Source organism: Rhyacophila brunnea, unplaced genomic scaffold (genome assembly GCF_057557595.1).
Source record: "Rhyacophila brunnea isolate RB1 unplaced genomic scaffold, BYU_Rbru_1.0 scaffold_4, whole genome shotgun sequence".
Lineage (NCBI taxonomy): Eukaryota > Metazoa > Arthropoda > Insecta > Trichoptera > Rhyacophilidae > Rhyacophila > Rhyacophila brunnea.
The window spans coordinates 17,518,356-17,541,630 of record NW_028233068.1 but is presented as its reverse complement, the minus strand read 5'-3'; the positions used below and the strand labels follow the sequence as shown (position 1 = coordinate 17,541,630).

The 23,275-nt window shown below is 35.9% G+C and overlaps 1 protein-coding gene and 1 long non-coding RNA gene across 4 annotated transcripts in view; both read right to left on the bottom strand.

Annotated features, from left to right (window-relative positions):
- Nucleotides 1-23,275, bottom strand: part of LOC147067017 (trypsin-like) — a 47,727-nt gene that overhangs the window by 1,487 nt on the left and 22,965 nt on the right. Inside the window, exons 6-8 of one of the 2 annotated variants that reach the window (XM_085954450.1) lie at nucleotides 5,101-5,262; nucleotides 2,170-2,299; nucleotides 1,533-1,664 (exon numbers count right to left, since the gene is read on the bottom strand). In XM_085954450.1, the coding sequence (XP_085810576.1) occupies nucleotides 1,533-1,664; nucleotides 2,170-2,299; nucleotides 5,101-5,262 (424 nt within the window). Of the gene's footprint in view, nucleotides 1-1,532; nucleotides 1,665-2,169; nucleotides 2,300-5,100; nucleotides 5,263-20,468; nucleotides 20,864-21,254; nucleotides 21,387-22,281; nucleotides 22,412-23,275 lie in introns of those variants that run through there. The other variant, XM_085954449.1, reaches the window with a different exon arrangement.
- On the bottom strand, nucleotides 5,786-14,661 carry LOC147067018 (uncharacterized). Of its 2 annotated transcripts, XR_015071513.1 has the most exons (4): nucleotides 14,483-14,618; nucleotides 13,405-13,508; nucleotides 12,014-12,200; nucleotides 5,786-5,893 (listed from the first exon to the last, which is right to left on the bottom strand). It is a non-coding gene; the product is annotated as an uncharacterized LOC147067018 (long non-coding RNA). The 2 variants fall into 2 exon arrangements; XR_015071514.1 differs by lacking the exon at nucleotides 5,786-5,893 and having other exon boundaries at nucleotides 11,708-12,200; nucleotides 14,483-14,661.

Genomic DNA, 23,275 nt, shown 5'->3' with positions numbered 1-23,275 from the left:
ATGTAAATGTTCGATGTACTTGTTGGCGTTGTCGGTCATTTGCTCTGCGTGTGTTAACTACGAACCGGCGCGCTTGGCTCCGTTCCAATTGTCGTTGTTGATTTCGTTCAGCTCGTGTCTCTTGTGATTGAGATGCACGCAATTGCGACATGCTTACACGCAAGTTTTTGTTATCTTGTTGGATTTGTTTGTCTGTTCTTTCTGCTCTACTATTTCGCATGTTTGTTGCTTTATTCGTTCGACGGCCCAAATGGCCCCCTTTGCGTCTTGCTGGTATTGTGCACTGTAATACACACACATAAAAATAGATAAATAAAATAAATCGTACAAAATTTTGCACGCACTGCGTTGTGGTATGCCGAATGAAATGTCAAAATGACGCGACGCTTCTCTTGAATTCTTCTCGGACGTAGCGCCATCTGTCATTCAACAACATAAATAATTTCGTTCTGTTTGAAATACGAACGACGGTTAAATTTGTTCATACAAAAATAATAAAATCGCGATTAAAAAATGGGAGGGTGGGGGTAGGAGGATGAAAATTTGGGGTTATAGGTATTTTTTTATGCCAAATAATAAAAAAAATACAAAAAAAAATTGTCGAAAAAATAAAAGAAAATTTTTCTGGATAGAGATACCCTAATCACCCAGCGATATGAAATATACTTGTTGACCTATTCTCATAGCTAAAAAATATACATAAAAAAATTCATAACAATCGGTCGAGCCATTTCGGAGGAGTTCGACCACAAACATCGTGACACGAGATTTTTATATATATAGAGATATTATCTAAACATAACATTTTTTGTCTGATTATCGTTTTTAAATGTTATCTAACTCGCAAAAATGCATCTGTTAAGGTGACGCATCAGTGAAACGCCAAATAATTTTCAACTGTACGCGTGACGAAATTTTGTACTTGCTTCGCATTCATTGAGAGAACGTGGAGTCAGATACACGTCACTTTGCTGCGTGATGGCGACGGGCCAATTAATTCTAAAATCGTGTAAAGATGACTAAAAACTTTACCCATTTACTTTAAAAAGAAAACATATCAATGAATATATTATTATTGTTACTAATAGAATAATAAACAGAACATAAAATGGACGCATGTTGGATTTAAATGAGAAATAATATTTCGTTTGACAGGCGTCATTTTCACCCGCGACCCGCAATCCGCACATCGCCTAGCAACGATCTTTTTAGACCGTGCCTCAACTAATGCATGGCCTTAAGGCGTTTAGTGGTTTTTGACACCGATTAATTGCAAATCAACGTCAAGATAGTCTTAACCTTGTCTTTTGAAATGTAACATAAATGCAAGATGTACTGTATTATTTTCAATCAGTTGATATCTAAAAATAAACAAAGCCCATCGTAACATACAGAGAAAGTTGTGTTTTCGTTTTTACGAGATTTTTTTTGTTTATTTTTTGTTCCCTTGACGACAATATTAGTAGATATTCTTATTCTTTATTAATTATACCAATTTGTCAATCTAACAGGGCTAATTACGTAATTGTTACCTGGCAAGAGTCTTTGATTTCCGTTCTGCTTCCATAGCAGATTTGTGTCTCGTTGATGACACCTTGTACCGAACGTACGGAGGGCGGGTATGCAGCAAAACATAGTGCGTGGTCGAATTCTTCCAATGTCACCTGATCAAAAAAGACTTTCGGTGAGTGCATCAGGCATAGACTATAAAAGAGCTTTAATCGAATATTATTCTTCAGTTTAAAAAATGGATAACGAATGTACTTAGTATGTTGGCTTGTATGCCTAGATATTTCAAGCCTTTTAATTTTGTAATCTGGGTGACGAGTATTAATGGCATTCATTTCATATTTTTCTTGTTCTACGGTTAATGATTTTCTTGGTTAATTTCTTGCCGTCTTCCATTTTGAAACAAACTGACAACAGTAATCAGTATTACCGTTGTTTACTGAGAAACACATGTCATATTTTTAAGGAAATGGAATATACAAGGAAATTTGTATATTTATATGGGGAAGGATGAGTAATGTCTAAGTGGGTTTTTACGAGTAGTTAATGTCAGGGTTTTTTTAAAACCGCAGGTTATTTTTGAGGGGAGGTGAGTAATGTCCAGGAGGTAATAATTGTCCTAGAACCATCATAGATATTGCTTCCAGTCTTTTAAATTACCTTTTGGAGAATATTACTCTGGGTTCCCTTTGATTTGGTAACTCCCCATCCAGTGATAATCGCTCTTTTTATATCAGCAGGTGGTCCTGAATGGAGACATGCTGGAATCACAGCTATCCCAAATGTTGCACTGCAAAGTAATTAATACAAAAATCATATTTATAAGGTATGTTACGTAGTTTGATAACTGCGTTCCATAGCATCGCCACTGTTGGTTAAAACATAATAACTTAGATTGTAATTGACGACTTTTGTTTTGGTATGGTTAAATAGTATGTACATAGCCGTTTTGAAGTTGCAGCAATGAAAACTATATTTTTGGTAAAAAAATATTAACACAACATTTGTAAACGTACTTGTATCTTTATGACGTTCTTTTAACACCTACTTAAGTTACTAAAACCTAACGTACCTCCTATTGAAGCCATTAATTAATTCAATGGCTTTTCATTACAAAATTTCTTTCCAAAATCTATTTTTTCAGTGGACACTTAAAAATATATTTGTGTTGATAATTAATTTATTAGTAGTTACGACTTGGTCTACAAATTCATAATGCGTTCTCCCTTCTCTAACGATAATCTTCTGGTGTCTTTTGTTAATAGAAATAAACTATCAACGAATTTGAAGCGGCCTGAAAATATGAATCAAACTTTTGAACAGGAACAGGATGCAGCGGTCGCAAAATACCAGTTTTTTTTTTTTTTTTTTTTTTAAATACTTAATAATAGCAATTTTGGATTAGCACTCGAGCGGCAACCACCATTGGCAAAACCCTGCTTTTTAAATCATTGTATAGGATAGGATAAGAAAATTATAAACAAAAGACAAAATGGGGAAACTGTGTAGGTACGTCACGAACCTTTTAAATTTTATTGTACACGAGCATAGACTTACTGGCAGCAATAGTGTGTATTTTAAACTATCGTGACAATAACTGTTTACACGTTAAAGTCCTGCCTGTCTTTCCAATCTTATTGAACAGAGTGAGCAACATGCGATGCTGTCATTTTATTGTACTATTTGACAGGTAGTGAAAATCGGTTAACCCCAAAATTCGTTCTACCCCGTTTACACGTGTATGGAATTACTGCTGACAGTAAGTATTATCGCGGCCATTACAAGAAAATGTACTTACGTGTTAACATGTATTATTCTGCAGTTACAAGATTGCATGTATGAATCAAAAAACTTTGGAAGCTTCTGAATTGTCATGCGACAGTTGAGATGTTTTCGATCTGCGCCTGCGCAGTAGAACGCTTTTGGCGAACCTGCCGGCAAAAAAACCGAACTTCATCGCGGAAAGACTCATTTTGAGGTTAACCGATTTTTACAACCTGTCAAATAGTACCATAAAACGACAATATCGCGTCTGGCTTACTCTTGAAGAATGAGATTGGAGAGACTTTTACGTGTAAACATTTATTGTCACGATAATTTTAAATACGCACTATTGCTGCCAGTAAATCAATGCACGTGTACAGGGGCTATTCTGAAGTTTTTTGATTCCTGCATGCAATCTTGCAAATGCAGGATAATACATGTGTATACGTATATTTTCTTGTTATGGCCGCGATAATAGGTACGTACGGTCAGCAGTAAATCCATGCACGTGTAAACGGCATATTAGGTACCTATATGTTTGGAGGAATCGTTGCGATAATTAGTGTTCTAACAGAATCGAGGATTATTTAGTAGTTATTTGATGCACTGGTGTTCGACGCTCATATTGGTTTAAGAAAAATATTTTTTTTCAGTCGTGTGATCCTCCACAATATCAAATTCCATACAGGTAGTGTTTGTTTTTCATCTTTACAGATGTGCTAGTGAGAAATTGGTAGGTCATTTCTCCCACATTCGGAAGCAGGCCTCCAGGCCAGGATCTTTGACGGGCCCCTATTTATCGTCATGGTTAAGGGCAGTGTGATGCTCTACAGTAGTGATTCCCAAATTCTACACATGAATTATCATGTAAGTATATCAATCGAATATAATATAATGCTAAATGTATTGTAGTACCATCAGACAAAGGAAAATAGCGCCGCAGGAAAATTTTTTAAAACTATTAGGCTAGGCCCACACTAGACGGAAGTTCCGTCGCGGTAAATCCGTTACTAAACATTGCAGCCACATTCAATATTCCGTGGCAGATTATCAGTCGACTGCCAACGCTTATTTAGAATACTTGCGCACGCGACGCCGACTATCCGCCGAATGTGCCGCGTTGCATTAAATAACGTACAATGCAACGTTGCCGATCTGACGCTGACGGAAGATCGGTTCGCGGAGGACGGAGCAAACGCCGATGTTGAGAGGCCCGCTGACGGACAACCGATCTTCCGCGTAATGTGCCCGATGACGGCAAATCATATGTAATAAAATGTATTGGCGTTGCGCGTAGTGTAGCGCTGGCCTTAGTCTTTGAGCAAATTTGTGATTTGTTTTTATCTCACTTAACCGGTCAATCTGTTACGCCGGGCCACTCCTATGCCCGGGCCCCAAAGTTAGAGCCCTGTCAGCTTCTCCTTTGTGGGGGCTATGAGATAGGTACTGCAATACATTATGCATTATATTATATTCATATCAGGGCTCGAAATGGACCAGAACGCACCGGAGCGCCGTTCCTGTTCGTGAAATCGGTAAAATTATCGCTCCGTCTCGTGGAATAAATAATTTGACCGTCTGAGCTGGATAGGCCATATAATAAAAAATCTAACACACTTATTTTTATGAAAAAAAAACACACAAACTTTGATAACTTTACTATGTAAAAATCTTCAGAAAACTGTCGAGCGCTCCGGTTCGTAAATTTTTCCATTTCGAGCGCTGATTCATATCGTAGTTATTTTTGTTAGTGTGCAAGCGATTTCAGTATAGCTACGATTTTATCAACGAAGTTTTTATAATTTATTAAACAGTTATGTAACTTACTCTCTATCAAGTTGTAGCAGAGCAATATCATTGTACTGTTGTGGAGGATTTTGACCAGAACGATCTGGATGTTCTACAACTTGAGCGACATTGAAAAGCATTGTTGTGTCGAGTGGAGCATTTACTTCTGGAGATCCAAGACGCACGTACTTAACCTCAGATCTAGAAGTTAAATAGGAATCGATTGATATTTTATTGAATAATGTTATACTTAAAAAAACACGTCATAATTAAAAAAAAAAAGTATGTTATAATAAGTTATAACAACTAATTCTTGACTCAACTAAACTTGTGTGGGTTAGTTAGTAGTTAGTTCAATTTATCTGGACTGCCAAAAGAAGTGGCGGTTTTAAGCACATTATCAAAAAAGTTTCAAAATATTTTGGTTTTAGTTTGGTTTTTCAAATCTAAAAAATCTTACATTAAATCTGTACCTAACCACCACTGTACTTTTAATACTCAGTGGAAACTTATTGCACAGAAAGAAATATGAAGGTTTCTAAACATGGTATAAATTATACGAACAAAATCCTCCAGTCAACTCCTGTCATTTTAAAGTCCTAAATTTATATGTTGATTAAGGCCCGTTTCAGACGGGATACCGGAGTCACGCTCGATATAATATAGGAGGCCTTTGTATTCGAATAAAGAGGCCTTTGTAATATGTTTATGAATGACTCAGAGCTAAGGGGAATCGGCTTGTAATGGGAGCACAGTTCTTCTCGTTCCCTCGGACCTCCAATTGAAACACTATTCTTACATCTGAAGATTATGTTAACCAGATCAACGCAATCTTAAACAAAATAATATTCATTATTAACTGACAGAAATTCATGTTATCTCCGTAATTTCCGTAAATAAAGCCATACTTTTAGCTACACAAAATAATTCAAAAAAATCTCTATCATTCCTAGGTATAAAACACAGCTTATACCTATTTATAGCGTAACCATTGCAATTTTTTAATTATTCTGATAGTGCATACCGCATGATAAGTATATAATATAAAAACAAGGAATTGATGTGTTGGTTTTGAAACAAAGTTATTTTTGTTAATTTTACTTTAACTGAGTCATTTGGGTAGGGGAAGGGCTGTACTTTGGGACGGTTTTACATTGGGGCACTTGTTTTAGAAATGAAACCACTATAATCTAGCGGCGATAGTAGAAATTACACATTATGTTGGAAACTATGTTCTCTATTATTGTCCACCAAGCCATTTTAGTTTCATTTATTCTTTGAACCGTCAAGTCTCAATGTACTTTTGTGCTACCTTCATAGTAAAATTTAGCTATCATTTCCGAAACGTATAAAAACAAAGTAAGCATAATTATCGATATTTTTTTTATGTAACTAGTACCGTACTGTCGCAACCAGTGAAGTCCCTATGCAAAATGCCGCCCCTAAGCAGCGCCAAAATGCCAACGCAACTTTCGTGCAGACAGGTTTATAAGTCAGATTGTAATTATTTGCAAATCTGCACATGTTGTTTCTGGTCACTAAGAACGTCGTAGGGCAACGGAAGTAAACTAGACATTGCGAGCCGGACAAAAAATTACAGTCCTGTTAAATCTGCTATGTAAATTAATACATGATGGCTCTAACCAGTGAGCTGAATTTTTAATAAAAGATATTTTGGTTATTACTTATATTACTATTAAATTTAGGTACCTAGCTATTTCTATATACGAGGGTTGTCCGTAAAATAAGGTCTCGCGAGGAACGCTTTAACGCAAGATCCGGCAACACTGGCGTTTAGATTGGTTTCCCGCATACAAATCCACACCACTTCAAGTTGTCTACGACGCTTAGTCTTGGTTTGGTAGCTGTTCACGATGGCGCTTCCACTCGCCGCTGCCGCCAGGTGTGAGTTACGTTCTGTTATTCGTTTTTGTGTGCTAAGGACACTACACATATAGAAATTTATTGACAGTTATGTGAAGTGTATGGACATCAAAAACGTGCGAAAATGATGCAGAGAGTTTAAAAACGGACGTACAGACGTCCATGATGAACAGCGTGCCGGACGGCCATCGGTTTTGGACGAAACGATTGCAAAAGTGGAGAGGGTAATGCTTGAATATCGACAGGTGACGATTATGGAGCTGTGAAAATTAGTCCCTGCTGTCATTAAGACTACTATCGACAAGATTTTGACAGAACATGTGCATTATCACAAGGTGTGTGCAAGGTGGGTCCCCAGAATGCTCACCGAAGATCACTAACAGCAACGAGTTGAAGTGCAACAAGCAACCTCATCATCCAATTTGGATGTGATAACGTTACACAGCCCGGACATAGCCCCAAGTGTTTATCATCGCTTTCCTGTGTTGAAGTCACACCTGGGTGGGACAAATTTCAGGCCCGACGAGGACTTGAAAGAAGAGATCGTACGCTACCTGTACGCCGCGGCGGGAGAGTTCTATGACACGGGTATACAAAAAATGCTACACCGCATGCAAAAATGCATCTATCGCAACGGGGATTATGTAGAAAAATAGTAGAATGTATATTTCATTGAAAATAAATGCGTTTTTCTTTGTGAAAAAAAATTGGAGACCTTATTTTACGGACAACCCTAGTAGGTATACCAAATGATTCTCCACATTTGAAATTTACTTTGTCAAAGGTATGGCTGGTTGTACCTTGAGACGATATTCTGGTTTTACATTGGGACATGTCCGAATGTACTGTAAAATTCCTAAGAAAGCATTTGGACGCGTAAAATTCCTAAGAAAGCGTTTTGGATTTCCTATGGAAGCAACAGACTCATTTTGTATTCCCCAATGTCGACGACATTATCCTCGTCGCAGTGGTATAGTCAGTGACGTCCCTAGACATAATGCCGCCCCTAAGCAGTGCCAATATGCCGCCCCATTTTTATAGAGTATTTTTTACCATCCTTTCATGACTCCAATATCTAAAAAATGTGTTGTATGGATACATTAGTAACAAAATATACTCGTATATCGCTAAATTTAATTTAAATGCCATCTCTACTTCAGTATTGCGGGTCCACGGTTTCAAATACATTTAAAAATACATCTGACAACTTTCAAAACTCGCGAGTGACTGGCAAAAATATTTGGATAAATTTATTAGGTTATTATGTACCTACCTATAATTAAAATATAATTCGCAAATCTGCACGTGTTATTACTGGTCATCAAGGACGTGACGTACAAGAACAACGGAAGTAAACTAGACATCGCGAAATCGACAAAAAATTACATTCCCGTTAAACCTTTCATGTCAATTAATAGGTACATTTTGTTTCCAACCAGTGAGCTCAATTTTTTAATGAAAAGATATTTACGTTATTACTAAGTTTATGTACCTATTTCTATATATACCTAATGATTATCCTCGATTTGCCGCCCTTCAAGCAACTGCCGCCCCCAAGCGACGCTCAATCTGCCTACCCCCATGGGACGTCACTGGGTATAGTCACAGTGAAAGTGTTGCCAACTCCAACGCGGGTTTTATTCCTTGCATATTGTATCCATTCCACATGATCTTATTTTAAAATAAACTAGATTCAATAAAAAAATGTCACATATTATCTAGGTACCTAATAAAAAACATTTATTACTCAAGATCTGGTTAATTTTCACGTCATAAAAACTGCCATATATATACATACCACTATATCCCACGGTAAATACTACAAATTGTACCTTGTGGCCGGTGAGTAGTGGGATGTACGCATTGATGATAGCATAAATTTAATGATTGTTAGATAAAAGCTACCCATAGTTACTGCCTATGCAGGGCTAAAAGCTTTTCTTACTAGAACAAAAGATGGCTGGCTAATTAAAAAATGTACCAAGGTCCAAGATACAACCCTTTCCCCTACCTATCAATAAAATATATAAAATTATGCCTTTAAATCATACATAATTTTAGATATTTTCTAGCTAGAAGAATATTTTTTATTTATTACGGTTTGGTTTACATGAATTAAAAAAAAACTAACCAACTGTCACACACTGAATTTTCCGCCCCTGTGGGGGGCGCTCCCATAAGGAGTAGTGCCTCCCAGCCGCTCGGTCTGACCCTGGTAGTCAATGTGCCACCGGTGGAATGATTGCGACCCTCGACAAAGCTGAACAAAATTAACAATATTTCATATATGTAGAAGTCCCACAGTTTGCCTTGTCGAGTATTAGCACTCCTCAAGGTGAGCTGTGGAAGAAATAAGTCGGTCGCAGACCATGTAAATATAAGGTAAAAGGTCATAGGATTAAATTTAGATTAAATATATATTGGGATAAATGGTTAATTAAGTTAGATTAAATGTAAGATAAGATTTGTTTTGTAATTGTAATATGTAATGTAAATTGTAATATAATATGTAAATTAATGTAAACATGCAATGGGTTAGCGGAATAATAAAGGGGGACATATGGATGGGCGATAGTAGTATATAGTAGTTAAGGTAATTAAGGTATATTTAATGTTAATAGTATGTAAATCGATGTCGCTACATATCGCACATACACGGCATGATGATTGTAAACATATGCTCATAAGCCTGTTGCGAAAGCTTCCATTCGCACATTTGCGCGATCACAAAGCAAAGCAACATATAGGGCAACCATCGAACCGATTTTAATCGCGATCCAGCGGAATTAATTTATATTATATTATTGGTGTATAGCTTTTTACATTTGGATGGAGCTCCGGGGCTGGGCCCCCTATCTCCTTCATCTCTTGATCGTTGATATGAAAGCTTTGGCTGTTAGTAGTATTAGTTAACAAGTGGTAGAACAGATGTACATGATGATAATAAAAATATTATCTTCCTCCGATGTCCGATTGTATCACCCGAGCAGTATTTTATCTTTTATACATTACATCCCCCTAAAAAGTCAGGGGAGGAAAGTTCCTTCCGTCCGCGCAATAGCGACGGGCGGCAGGTTGCCCTTCATCTTTTTTTTGGAATTAATTTCATTCGAAATCAATCATAAATAGCCGCGGCTGTTCCGCGCGCGGCGTTTTCGAATCGGTATTCCGGCAGCTTTCCTGCTCTAACATACGACGGCGTCTCTGTCGTGTGTGTCGGAACCGATTTCGCGATCACGAATTACCCCCTCTGTAGAGACAGAGTCCCTGTCGCTCGCGTGTATGACAGCGTCACGCTCACGCGCGGCGGGAAATCGGATCGATGATTTCGGTCGATCAAGGAGACCACGTACCAGAATAAAGTGCGGGAAATCCTTGGTCGATAGAGTATGAGCGTGTACTAAGCAATTATTAATGCCTATATGTTTGGTTGACGGAATAACATCCGTCAACTAGACGTAAGTATGTGCCTATGGCGACACCGATCTATATTAGGTAGTAAAGTAGAAAAGATTGCGCGACAGGCACAAATATATATTCATTTTTAATAACGTTCCCGCTTAGTAATAGTAAATATTAAGCTATCATTTTATAAGTAAGTTAATGACCTACCGATTTCATATTCTGAAACTAACGTCCGGGAAATATTCTGGCCGTCAGGGGTCCTCAAAGTCGGGCTCCCGACGGGAGTTAGCCGAAGGATTGGTATGAGCTATCGTAGGCTTGGTGCCACAAATATGCCAATTTGACCACTGGGATATGGAGCCATACCCTCCAGGCTAACTCGTGAGCATTCTTGTTTCTGGGTAGGAGGTACTGTCACGCCACTAGGGCCTGCAGTACGGCCGACCTTGTGAACGGCCCTCCCTCAGCCATGAAGAACGTCACCATACGGGGGGTATACTGTATCAACAGGAAATTAAAATACAAATCCATTAATACCAAATACTTTTCCGTACGTGCCTTTTTCGTGTGGCTGGGCCAGAAACAAGATATGACCGCTTCCTAGTGTACTCTTTCTCTGTACTAGCAAGTACTTGAAAAAAGTAAGTAACGTAAGGGCGGCGCCGCCCATCTAAAGGCGACGCCTAGGACCTATAATTTGATATAGCCGGCCCTTACGTAGAGATTGCGAGTAATTGGTCACTGTACGATTTCCGCTAATTTGCATAAGGAAACCGTTAGAACATTTTTGCACCCTCGGAACGTTGATCGAAGGGATGAAATCGGCCAGATTTGAATAAAAACCCCTGATTTTTGATTTCATTAACAGTCTCTCTCCGCAATTCAGACCCCGAACCTGCGAAGGTCGGTGGCGCGTTTTATCCGTGATTTTCTCATACAAAGTTGCAAATTGCGCGTCGTGAATTCTGCTCGGCAGAATCACCACCCTCTTTGAGCCACCCGCTTGGTCTCAAATACCTATCGGGCGAATACCTACTGTCATTCTGACAGATCGCGACGGGAAGTGTCAGTCAGCGACTTAGACTTTTCTCGAGTTTTAACTTTTTTTGTGGACCTGGCTTCCAACCTTTTACTGCAGTGCCCTGCGCCCGCGTAATCTCGTCTATAATAAATATAGCGTTAATATTAAATAATTAGTTCTTAAATAATAAATAATTTGTGTGTCAATTATAATAATTAATTAATAAATAATAAATTAGAACTTTATAATATTCTGTGGATTTTGGTTTCGGACATTATTGGAATTGAACTTTTGTAACATTTTGGTGATTTCGGGAATTAATAAAACAAAATTAATATAGTGAATATTGGTTTTAATTGACTATAATACTGTGACTGCCTGCTCTTCCATATCGAATGTACCTCCACTCCTGGCATCGAGCTAGCTGAGGATTCGGAGGCCTACACAACACTATCTGCAATTTGTACTCTTAATTCAATGAAAACAATTTAGTAGGTATGACTGACGTACACTATTTTTGTAGGATCTCTACAACTTACCTTCATGGTTTACTACGATGGATTGGTTTATGCTTTGTTTAATTGAATTGAAACTAACAAATCTTATTTTATTATTGAGTGAATGATTTCAAAATAATCGTACAGTCCCATGATTTTTGACCAGTCTTTTGGGCATTCTTCAGAGCTTTTGCTGGTAGTGGTGGGCATTCGTTTTCCGAAAGTGACCCTGCGAGGGACGTAGGAATGGTTTCAGGCCGAGGAGGCGTGGGAGGCGGAGGACCCCTATTGGTGCAGCAGACAATTGGAACACTCCGACTGAATCCACACATCTAAAAGATACAACAAAAAGTAAATATCAATCTTAGCACCTAGGCCCTAGGTCATATTGAGGTATTCTACATGTTGCAGATGAGACGATACGTGAGAGTCGGCTTAGATACATTAAGAAGTCGACGTAGTCATTTCTCAATGCGAGGCTTTCTCTATCGTCATCGATTTTTAGACTCAAATTGCATTTAATTTGAAAAAAAAATACAGCTGTGGCTGTATTCGGTGGCCGTGTGTGCGCAAATATTGTATTTTCTGACACAAACATAACGTACGTATAACGTAACAATGTCTAGAATTTATATAAACCGAAAACTTATGAATATCCAAGGGCGGCTCTACGCATCATACGCGGCATCATTCTATAATCAATATCTAATTAAATATTCACGTTACACGTGCCTGCCACAATACATTGATTTTGTTAAGCATAAATTAATTATATATTTTATTTGTACCGTTTGTCCATCCTTGATTCTTGTTTCTTGGCGCAACCCTGTTAATGCTACTACACCACAGTTTACCTACATAGCAGGTACGTACAACGATACTGGCGGGGCACAGAACTTCTGAGAACAGATTTCTGAGTAGGCACATAGTTCCCTGTGGCGAGGACTTGGGAAATGGACCCTTTCAAATGAAAGCAATGTTTATATTATGAGATGCTATATGCGATTGTCAGTTATGCTAGAGCCGCCACTGCGAATACACATACAAATCATACAGATCGGTACTAATAGGTAGGTAAAAATAAATAATTTTACACGTAAATAAAAGGACACATAAACAGAAGGTGTACTGTCGGAAAAATTATAAAATGCTTTGTCCTGATTGGAAACTATTTAAATCCCCTTAATTGTAGGTACATATCTAAAAATTTGAAAAATGAAACATTTTGGGGAAAAGTCATTTAAATGCGATATTATGTTCCCGTGTTATCATGAAGTATTCATCTGAAAATACATACAATTACACAATGAAAAATTATATGCGATGTACCTATATGCCAACATCCACTAAATTGATCCAAGGAATATGTCAAAGCCGTATTTTGACGGTCTTATAACAAGGAGTTGCCTGCTACGCATTTAGTTGGCAAATATTAAGACAGTATTGCTTGGAGGCGCCGCTTCATATCTATATACTCCACGTCAGGCTTAGACATGGACAAAGATGAAAGTGGAAGAATACTGTCATATAATATACCTGGGGACTTTTGCCATTTTTGCGGTCTTCAATAGCTGCATCACAACTTTCGATTTTAACACAGGTTCCTGAGGATCCGGTCTACGCTAAGATACACCTATCACCTGTTACAGAAAAAAAATGAAATATGAGTGGCACTCAATATTAGATCTCCTATTTATGACACAGTTGTATAAAAATAGACTTAAAAGCAGTGCTCGAAACGAACCGGAACTCACCGGAGCACCTCGTGTCTCCGTCTCATTGAAAAATTAAAATGGCGCTCCGCTTCGAAAATTATTTGCAGGTCATGCGTTAATCGCTAGACTCAAAGTGTGGAGTGCCTGGGTATAGTGAATGTATCCGGAAAGCGACAGGAATCTATAAGTAGTAGGCGGGATAAATGAGGAAGTCAGCGGTACCTGGCATATTCTATTTACCCCGCCCCTCCTCGCCTTAAAAATCAATACAAAAAATATGGATATTTTTCAAAACAGAACCCCCAAACCATTTTTTCTGTGTGCGCGCCTGCATACAGGGCGCGTTTTTTAATGTCCCGGGCGCTAAATAACCTTACTACGCTCATGCGCCATACTAAATTTAATGTTAATCAAATTAATATGTACCATAATATATTGCTTTCTACCTGTGTATTTGGCATTTATCTCATCGCCAAATTGTTTGTTTGATGTTAACGCATAACAAACTCGTTATTACGAGTACGTTAGCGCTAAAATGTCATATTTCATAATTAATTGAATCGAGTTTTCAAATGTGTTTATACACGAATGATAATTTGAGGACAATTAATAAAGGTCAGGCAAATAAACACAGATCGATCCAGCGACATCCTGTGGGGATAGGCAGCAATTTCGAAGGGTGGAGGTAGGTTGTAAAAATCCGGCATAAATAATGCACACTGATCTCTGACTACAAACTGCAGATGCTATTGAATCATATATAATTTTAGATATTTTATAAATAGAAGAATCCTTTTTATCTATGATCGTTTGGTTCAGGCAAGGCTTAATGAATTTTAAAAAACTAACCAACACTATTTAGGATCTAAACACTATACAGTAGGAAAAATAATAATTACCTTCGTCTTGAGCTATTGTTGACGATATCATCAGCATGACAAAATATAATAACCTTTCTTTTAATATTACCATTTTTTATATAAATAGGCAATAAAAAAAATTTAATACATTAACAGACGCCGAGATCAACAAGACACCCATCCCATGCCACGGCACAGAAACTAATGACGATGCCAATGATGTATTACTGGATGAACAATAATAATATGCTTCTTAAAATTACCCCCAATTTTCAACAACTCGGCCAAGTGGCGAAACTAACTGTTTTAATATCAGCGGACCTAACTCAATATAGGCTCAATTAATATTTGTCTCTAAAAACGCCTGGCAATATTCATAAGTATCTAGCTTGCATTTAATCTAACTTATAGTCAGCTAATGACGACTTTCTCTGTCCGCGCAGACATGCATTTTTGGTAGCTTGCAAGCTTTGAGTACAGGACCAAACTGACATGAACGAAAATAAAATGGAAGGAGAATGATATTGTGATGATAATTAAATTTAGCTAATTTCTTATTAAAATAAAACATTAGTATCGATTTACAAAAACTACCAATACCTACTACCAATAACTACTACCTACTATGAAAGTAATAATTTGTTTAACCATAATACGCTTTGGATATCGCGTAAATTATTTATGTTAGGTACTCAGTAAACTTTAATGTTTTTAATATTAATACTGTCGACCGTCGAAGGTATTTGATGGAATTTGAATTTAAATCCATTAGAATTTTAATGTTTTTCTTACACCGTCATGTTTTCATACTCGTATAATATAATCAATTCAATGGTTTAATCTAACCATAATATCGATGGTTTAGGTTTAGTGCAAAGATATTGAATGTCCAGTTTAGTACGTTGTGAGAAAATCGATGTTTAAAATTTGAGACGCATGATAAATGGACATATTGTGTTATTGAAAGATACAGTATCTTCTCAAATATCCTATTTGGACGTATCATATTTTTACAGCATACAGATATGGATGTAGACGTATGTGTAGACATTTTGTGTATGTTAACTCAATTTCGACAAAAATTGGACATGCAATATCTTTGCACTAAACGTCGAATTATAATTATCACTAATATCATTACAATTTTTATACCATTATAATTGTTATATAATATATTAAAATCAAAATATAATTAATGGGACTTTAGAATTCAGAAATATATTTAAAAGACAGAAATACAGAATTTAAATAAAATATGAAAATATTATAATTTCTATTAGACATATTTATATATTTGGAAAAATCAATTGCTTTTAACTTTCATTATTAATGATTCTTTGTTTGGAAGCCATAATGGTTAAATAATAAATATAATTATTATTATATTTCAGTTGTATTTTTCAAATTTCGGCGGTTTTGTTATTTACATGAATCGAATTTTCAACTGATTATAGCCACTTACCAACCTATTAGGTCCATACCCTAAACACAAATTGAAAAAAAAAAAAACAATAATATGTGTATTTCCCAGACCCAAGATTCGATAGTGGGACCCGCGATAATATAAGCAGACGCGTAAGCCGCTCGGCCATTGTGGGAGTGTAAGGTAAAGATAGGCATCAAAAAATAATTGTGGCTATTTGGCGGAATAGATTTTGAAAAAGGAAGCTATTTTACACATTGCGTTTATTGATTGATTGGTTGATTATCTTACACTAAACTTTTGCCTTGATATACTTATATTCGCGAGAGATTTCGATTGATTATGTAGCATCGTGAGGTACTGCCAAAAGTTGGTAAGTCTCGAAATCATTAAGTAATTGCAATTTGAAAGTTTGACATGCCCTCTAAAATCAGGCATAATGCTTATTTCTTTTGTTAGGAGATGAAATAGGGAACAGGCAGGGTAGGTTTGTTTGACTCCAATAATACGAAGATTGATGCGTGTATTAAATGAACCCTGGTTTTATTATCTCCTTCCAAATAAATATTAATTTAATTATTACAGATACGTTTACAGATTATAATTTAGCAGAATGAAAGCAGTTTATGCGTTATGAGAAATTGCTAAGTCGATCGGGCGAAGTGGAACGATAACCTTACGGTTAAGTCTTTGATAACTGACTGACAATTTGATGTCATGTAATTGAGTGTTTTATACAGATTCGATACAATAGAAAATGCTGATCATTATTTGGATATTTTAATAATCATGCTTTGTTGTGCAATGCATAGCTTGTTTGTAAATTATAAATAATTGATTTTAATTTTTAGGCAATTAAGCAGTTTTAATTATTAGGCACGATTGATTTTCATATAAACAATTTTATGCCTATAATGTTGTTTTGTAATTTATAAATAATTGATTAATATAATTATTTTGCTAAATTAGCTTTCTGTTAAAAATTGATTGATTCACATAAATCGCTTGTTCTACTATTTCAACATTGCTATGTTGCAAGGTACATTGTAATTATAAATTAACTCGTGCATATGGTAGGGTAATGACCCCTACATTTCTTTGTGCATGTTCTTTATTTTGAAAGACCTTGAATTTTTTTCTAGCATACATATTTATATATATATATATATATATATACATAATGCATTCTACATAAATTATCGACTTACCAACTTTTGGAAATAACCCCACGATATTTAAAAAGAAATTAACACATTCAAAAATATGGTATGTTACAAATAGAGTTTTCTGTGCAAATCTATAATTTTTTGCGTTTTTGTAGCTATCTGTTAAAAAACATATTAATGGCGTTTACAAAATTTTGGTAAGAAAACTAAATACTGGAAATCCGTCAAATAGTTTTCGTTTGTCTATTATCTTCATTGGAACAAAATACTAATTTTAAATCTACGTGGCAATTTCAAAAAAAGTGTGTTATATTTTAATGTGAGTTATATCCTCGTCTGTTATGCAGACTACAGAATGATGCGAGGAGTGCGGTGACATTTAATAATATGACTGTTATATTTCTCTTTCAGGATCACATATTAATATTAAGGTACCTATAGGTACACACAACGATTATGACCAGCAGGGCTATTCTAACATAAATATTAGCACTTAACTTCAAAATTAGTAAAATAAGTGATAAATATGTTATGTCGTAATTATCCCAGGAAGGTTACCCGTCAGGGGCGTCAGGTGCAGTGGCGCACCCGGAGGGGGGGGGGGGTAGGGGCCAAGAGGCCCTAGCACCCCCCAAACATAAATTTCTAACACAAATATTTCGAAACACTAATGTCGTGTTTTTTTAGAAACCCAATCACAAATAGTTACTGTCAAAAAATTCTCGGTGTTCACCCGAATTCCGTAGTGGTGTAGGTCATAAGCTGGGGAGGGCTGACAGGACAATCTGGGAGCCCGAGCTGTGGGGGGCCCGGCTTGTCGGGTTGACCAGATAAGTGAGATAAAGGCACATCATAAATTAGCTTTGTTAGTAAAAAAAAATCGCCTGCGGAGATATTATACTTCGTGGCCATGTACATTTTAAATTATATAGTTGTGCAATATATTTTCTGATTATTATAATATTATGTCGATACTCGACAGCTTCATTATTAAAGTAGATGTATTAAAAATCGCTAATAATTCACTCTATAAGTACCCTTAATTTGAACTAGAACACAATTTGAAAACAAAAGAGCGATAAACGAGAAATTAGGCTGTGTTGTGTTGAGTAGGTTTGTGTATAAGTTAAATGCAATACTTAATACTTTTTTTTGTCCATTTTCAATTAATATTTTAGATCCTCAATATTAAAAAACCAAAAATCGACGATAAACATTCGACGAAAAGAACGACTATACCCACTACAGTCGGTGGTGGTGTAAATCAAAAGAACATTTTTTTTCAATAGAATTCGGCATAAATATTGTGGCTATCTAGACCAAGCGGGTAGCACAGCCGATATTATTTGAGTAATGTTTTAGCACACTTACTAGGCGCACATGTCCAGCATGGTCGCTGTTAGTCACTTCCAATCCGCCAGTTGCTGATGACACGCTCAACGGTTACCGCCACTATGCCTCCAATTTAACAAAAACTAGGAGAAACTGTACAAATATGCCGCCGTAATTGTGAAAATATGTAAAAATAATTATATGAAGAAGAAAAAGAGCCTGTGGGACTAATTTACATTCTCCTCCTTCCTGAATCCTGAGTGCGCCACTGGTCAGGTGTGACGTATTCTTCTTGATACGGCTGGCCATTACTAGCGAATCCAATCCCGAGATCCCGGACAATTTTAGATACCTATGAATCCTGGGATTAGTCAACATAATCCCAAAACCTTTGAGATTGATTTTTTTTATCAATTACAATCAATTAGTATGTGTACAAAATTATGTTAGTCAAGTGTATGCACCTGCACATGTCACCGGGGTAATCGCCGGATGGTCACGGATAATAAATAACCATTTTTGTTGTCATACGCAATCGTAAAAACATCGAAAAAAAAATCGTTCATTTAATTAGCTAGACGCTACTGACGTTCTGGCACGCGAACGGCGCCTAACCGCCAGTGCGACGGACGTGCAGGCAGGCACTTGCTTCTGCGCCGAATTTTATGAATAAAATATTAAATAAATAAAAAAAACTGTTCAAATATTAAATGTCTTACATATGTCATTGAGTAGTCTGCAACATATTGTTAACTTTTTAGAATACCTCTGCTACAATGCCTAGCACAGGGTTGGCGAACCTTTTTACGTACGCGTGCCAAAATTTCCCAAAAATTATTTTTTGACTATCTGACGTGCCGACCAGTTTTTCATGGGGAAAAAAAATAATAAAGCAGTTTTTAAGAAATCTACTAAAACTTTTAAAAATCACAATTGAGTTTTTGAGGTTCTATCTTTCATCGTGTTTTTAGCGGAAGGCATATTTCTTTTCTTTGAATAACTTTTTCCCTGTTTTCAAATTTTTCAAAGAGATACCTAGTTTTTAATCATGCGTTTTTCATAATATATTCTCCATCAGTGAACGGTTTTTCATTTTAAGCCATTATATTTGATGAAAAATAACAATTAGCTATTATATTTAAATGATTGCCGATAAATTTCGTTAAGTTTTTTGATTGAATATTTTAATCGTTCGATAAATTCTTCAAGCCTAAGGACCGACCTTGCAATTATATCTTTACATTAAACGTAATGCTTATTCTTGAAGATTATTTGCGTTCTATTTTTTATACAATACGATCTGTCATTTATGTATGCATTTTGTCGTTTCCATTTACTTATCGATTGATAAAATCGAATGATTGGTAAAAATAATATCAAAAACCGAATAAAATCCTCATGGCCATATCGTCATTATTTTTTGAATATTATATAAGTACTTATAAGTAGGTACATTTATTTGTAAAACTTTTTTGTAAAAAAAGTTTTTTTTCTTTTCAAAATAAAACATTCGCGTGCCATAGGTTCGCCATCACTGGCCTAGCAGAACAGTCACTGATCGCCGTTTATTCTCGTTAGTTATCTAATATTTATGTAATTAGTTTACAAAAGTTTTTTTTTGCAAATGTGCTTCTTAATATTATTATCGGCATGTTGGCTTTTGGGAAATTAGTTTGTCGAGATCACATAACAGATAATATATAGAATACCGATAGGCAATATTCAATACTTATAAATAATTATTACTGAGTTCCCTGGTCGAGATCCTGTTGGCCGTCGGCAAGTTGTTCGGAACCAAAAAAGGATAATAAAGGTTATAACACAAATGGGTATACAACTTTATTGATTCATATACTTATTTAATACTTTTATAATTTAAATAATAAAGACAATGTGTTACATTATTTTTAATATAAATAAGGCGGGTTATAATATCTACGTGTTCGAACAAGAGTTAGTAAAGCGTCAATTACATTGAGCTTCTTTACGAGCTGTTTGTTGGCGAATTTATAATCTGCCTGTAAAGTCGCCCAGTGTAATCATCGAAATGTTAGCTTGTTCGATGATTACACTGGGCGACTTTACAGGCAGATTATAAATTCGCCAATAAACAGCTCGTAAAGAAGCTCAATGTAATTGACGCATAAGCGTCCCTGAATAATGCTTTTTTTTTTGTTTAATTATATTTTGCATTCGAAGTGTGCCATAGTTCACTTCACACAACTCTTCTGTCTTAAGAGTCTTGACAGTGTATTTGTATACTTCAGTTTCTTGAAAAATATTTCTGTGGTTCCTAATTTATTTGTTATAGGTATACCAAAATTATGACGTTTATGGCCAGGCAACACTCTCTATCCATGGGATGAAGGCCGAAACCCTGGTGTAGATTCCTGGAATACCTGGATTCGCGCATCCTTTACCCACAGAGACAATCCCTACAATTGTGTATGTGCAGTAGACATTCTTGTTCAGTATTTGCATTGGACCACCGGAGTCACCCTAAAAAGAAAAACAATAAATGTAATCATCTAGGTACATGTTATCTAAAAATAATATTTTTTTGTCTGATTATCATTTTTAAATGGTATCTAGCTCGCAAAAATGCATTTATCACACGGCGTTTAATGTTTTTGACACCGATTAATCTCAAATCAACGTTATGATAGTTTTAAACCTTTCCTTTGAAATGTAAGATAAATGCAAGGTGTACTAACTGTAGTCTGTAGTATTTTCAATTATTTGATATCTAAACACAGAAGGTTGTGTTTTCGTTTTCACGATACTTTTTCTTCAATTTTTATTCCCGTGAAGATAATATTAGTAGACATTCTTATTCTTTACTAATAATATCAATTTGTCGATCTAACAGGGTTAATTACTTAGTTGTTACCTGGCAAGAGTCTTTGATTTCCGTTCTGCTTCCATAGCAGATTTGTGTCTCGTTGATGACGCCTTGTGCCGAACGTACGGAGGGCGGGTATGCAGCAGAACATTCTGCGTGCTCAAATTCTTCCAATGTCGCCTGATCAAAAAGACACCCGGTGAGTGCATCAGGCCAATATTAGACTATAAAAGAGCTTTAATCAAATACTCTTATGCTTTTAAAAATATTCGTTTATAAAACATATAAATGTTTTATAAAATATCAGTTTAAAAATTTGAGGACGAATGTACTTAGTATGTTAGTTTGTATGCTTATCATGGCCCCCAAAAAGGGGGGGGGGGGGTGGAGGAGGCTGACAGGGGTCTATACGGGGACCTCGGCGTGGCAGATAGACCAGCCAACTGAGATAAAGTGAGATAAACACACATCACAAAATTGCACTAATAGTAAAAAATGTGAGGTTGTGGGATGCAACTTTTAACTATTGTCTATATTTTACAAGTCCATAATTGTGCATAACAACATATAAGTGGGTGTATTGAAAATACAAAAAATCGTTAAAAATAACCTTAATTTTACCTCGAACACCATTTGGAATATGCAACATGCAACATTATGGTGGATGTGGGGACCATGATGCTTATATATTTCAAGCCTTTTAATTTTGTAATCTGGGTGACGAGTATTAATGACATTCATTTCATATATTTCTTGTTATACTGTTAATGATTTTCTTGGTTAATTTATTGCCATCTTCCATTTTAAAACGAACTAACAATAGTTCGTTCGTTTATAGTAACCAGTGTTACTGTTGTTTACTAAGAAACACACAGAACCTTTTTAAGGAAATTGAATATACAAGGAAATTTTTATATCTTTATGGGGAAGGGGGGAAATGTCTATGTGGGTCTTTACGAGTAGCTAATGTCAGGGGTTTTTAAAAACCGCGTTTTTTGTCCAGGAGGTACCTAATTGTCCTTGAACCATCATTGATATCTAGGTAACAATAATTGCTTCAAGTCTTTTAAATTACCTTTTGGAGAACATTACTCTGCGCTCCCTTTGATTTGCTAACTCCCCATCCAGTGATAACTCCTTTTGTTATATCAGCAGGTGGTCCTGAATGGAGACATGCTGGAATTACAGCTAGCCCAAATGTTGCACTGCAAAGTAATTAATACAAAAGTTATATTTATAAGGTACGTGTATCCGGCATGCGTTGCAATGCCACCCAAAGAAAGAAAGTGTTTGTGTTTTAATTCTGTTTATTGAAGTGCTTATGGATACACAATATTTTTTCCGTCTGGTGCGTACACGAATAAATCATAAGATTTTCCAACGCGTGAGTAGGCCACTTACAGCTGTCCATGTGAGAAGCATGGATTTTCCACATTTGGTATAGGAACGTATATGAATTGAAAAGGATATAATAGAAGAAGAAGAAGATGATTGTACTAATTCAGAATCGCACAACAACTGACGTTTCATTGTTTCGTTGAAAGTTTCATTGTAATTGGATTAATGGTATAGGAACCATACGAATAAAAGAAGATAGAATGAAGAAGAAGAAGATATATATATAGATAGATGTTACGTCGTTGAATAACTGCGTCCCACAACCCTGCCATTGTTGGTTAAAACATAATAACTTAGATTGTAATTAACGATTTTTGCTTTGGTATACAAGTTAAATAGTATGTACATAGCCGTTTTAATGTTGCAGCAATGGTAACTATATTTTTTGCAAACAAAATATTATTAAAATTTAAGAATTTAAATTCAAATTCTATCAAGCACCTTCTGTCGATAGTATTAATATTAAATTTTACTTTTCATTAGAAAATTTTTCTCTAAGCTCTGTTTTTTCCGTTGACACTTTAAATAATAATATATTAGTATTGATAATTAATTTATTAGCAGTTATGATCCATATTGAATTGGTCTAAAGATTTATGACGCGTTCGTTCTCTAACGATAATTTCGGGTGTCCAGTCGGGACAATCCGTCCCTGTTAATAGACACAAATA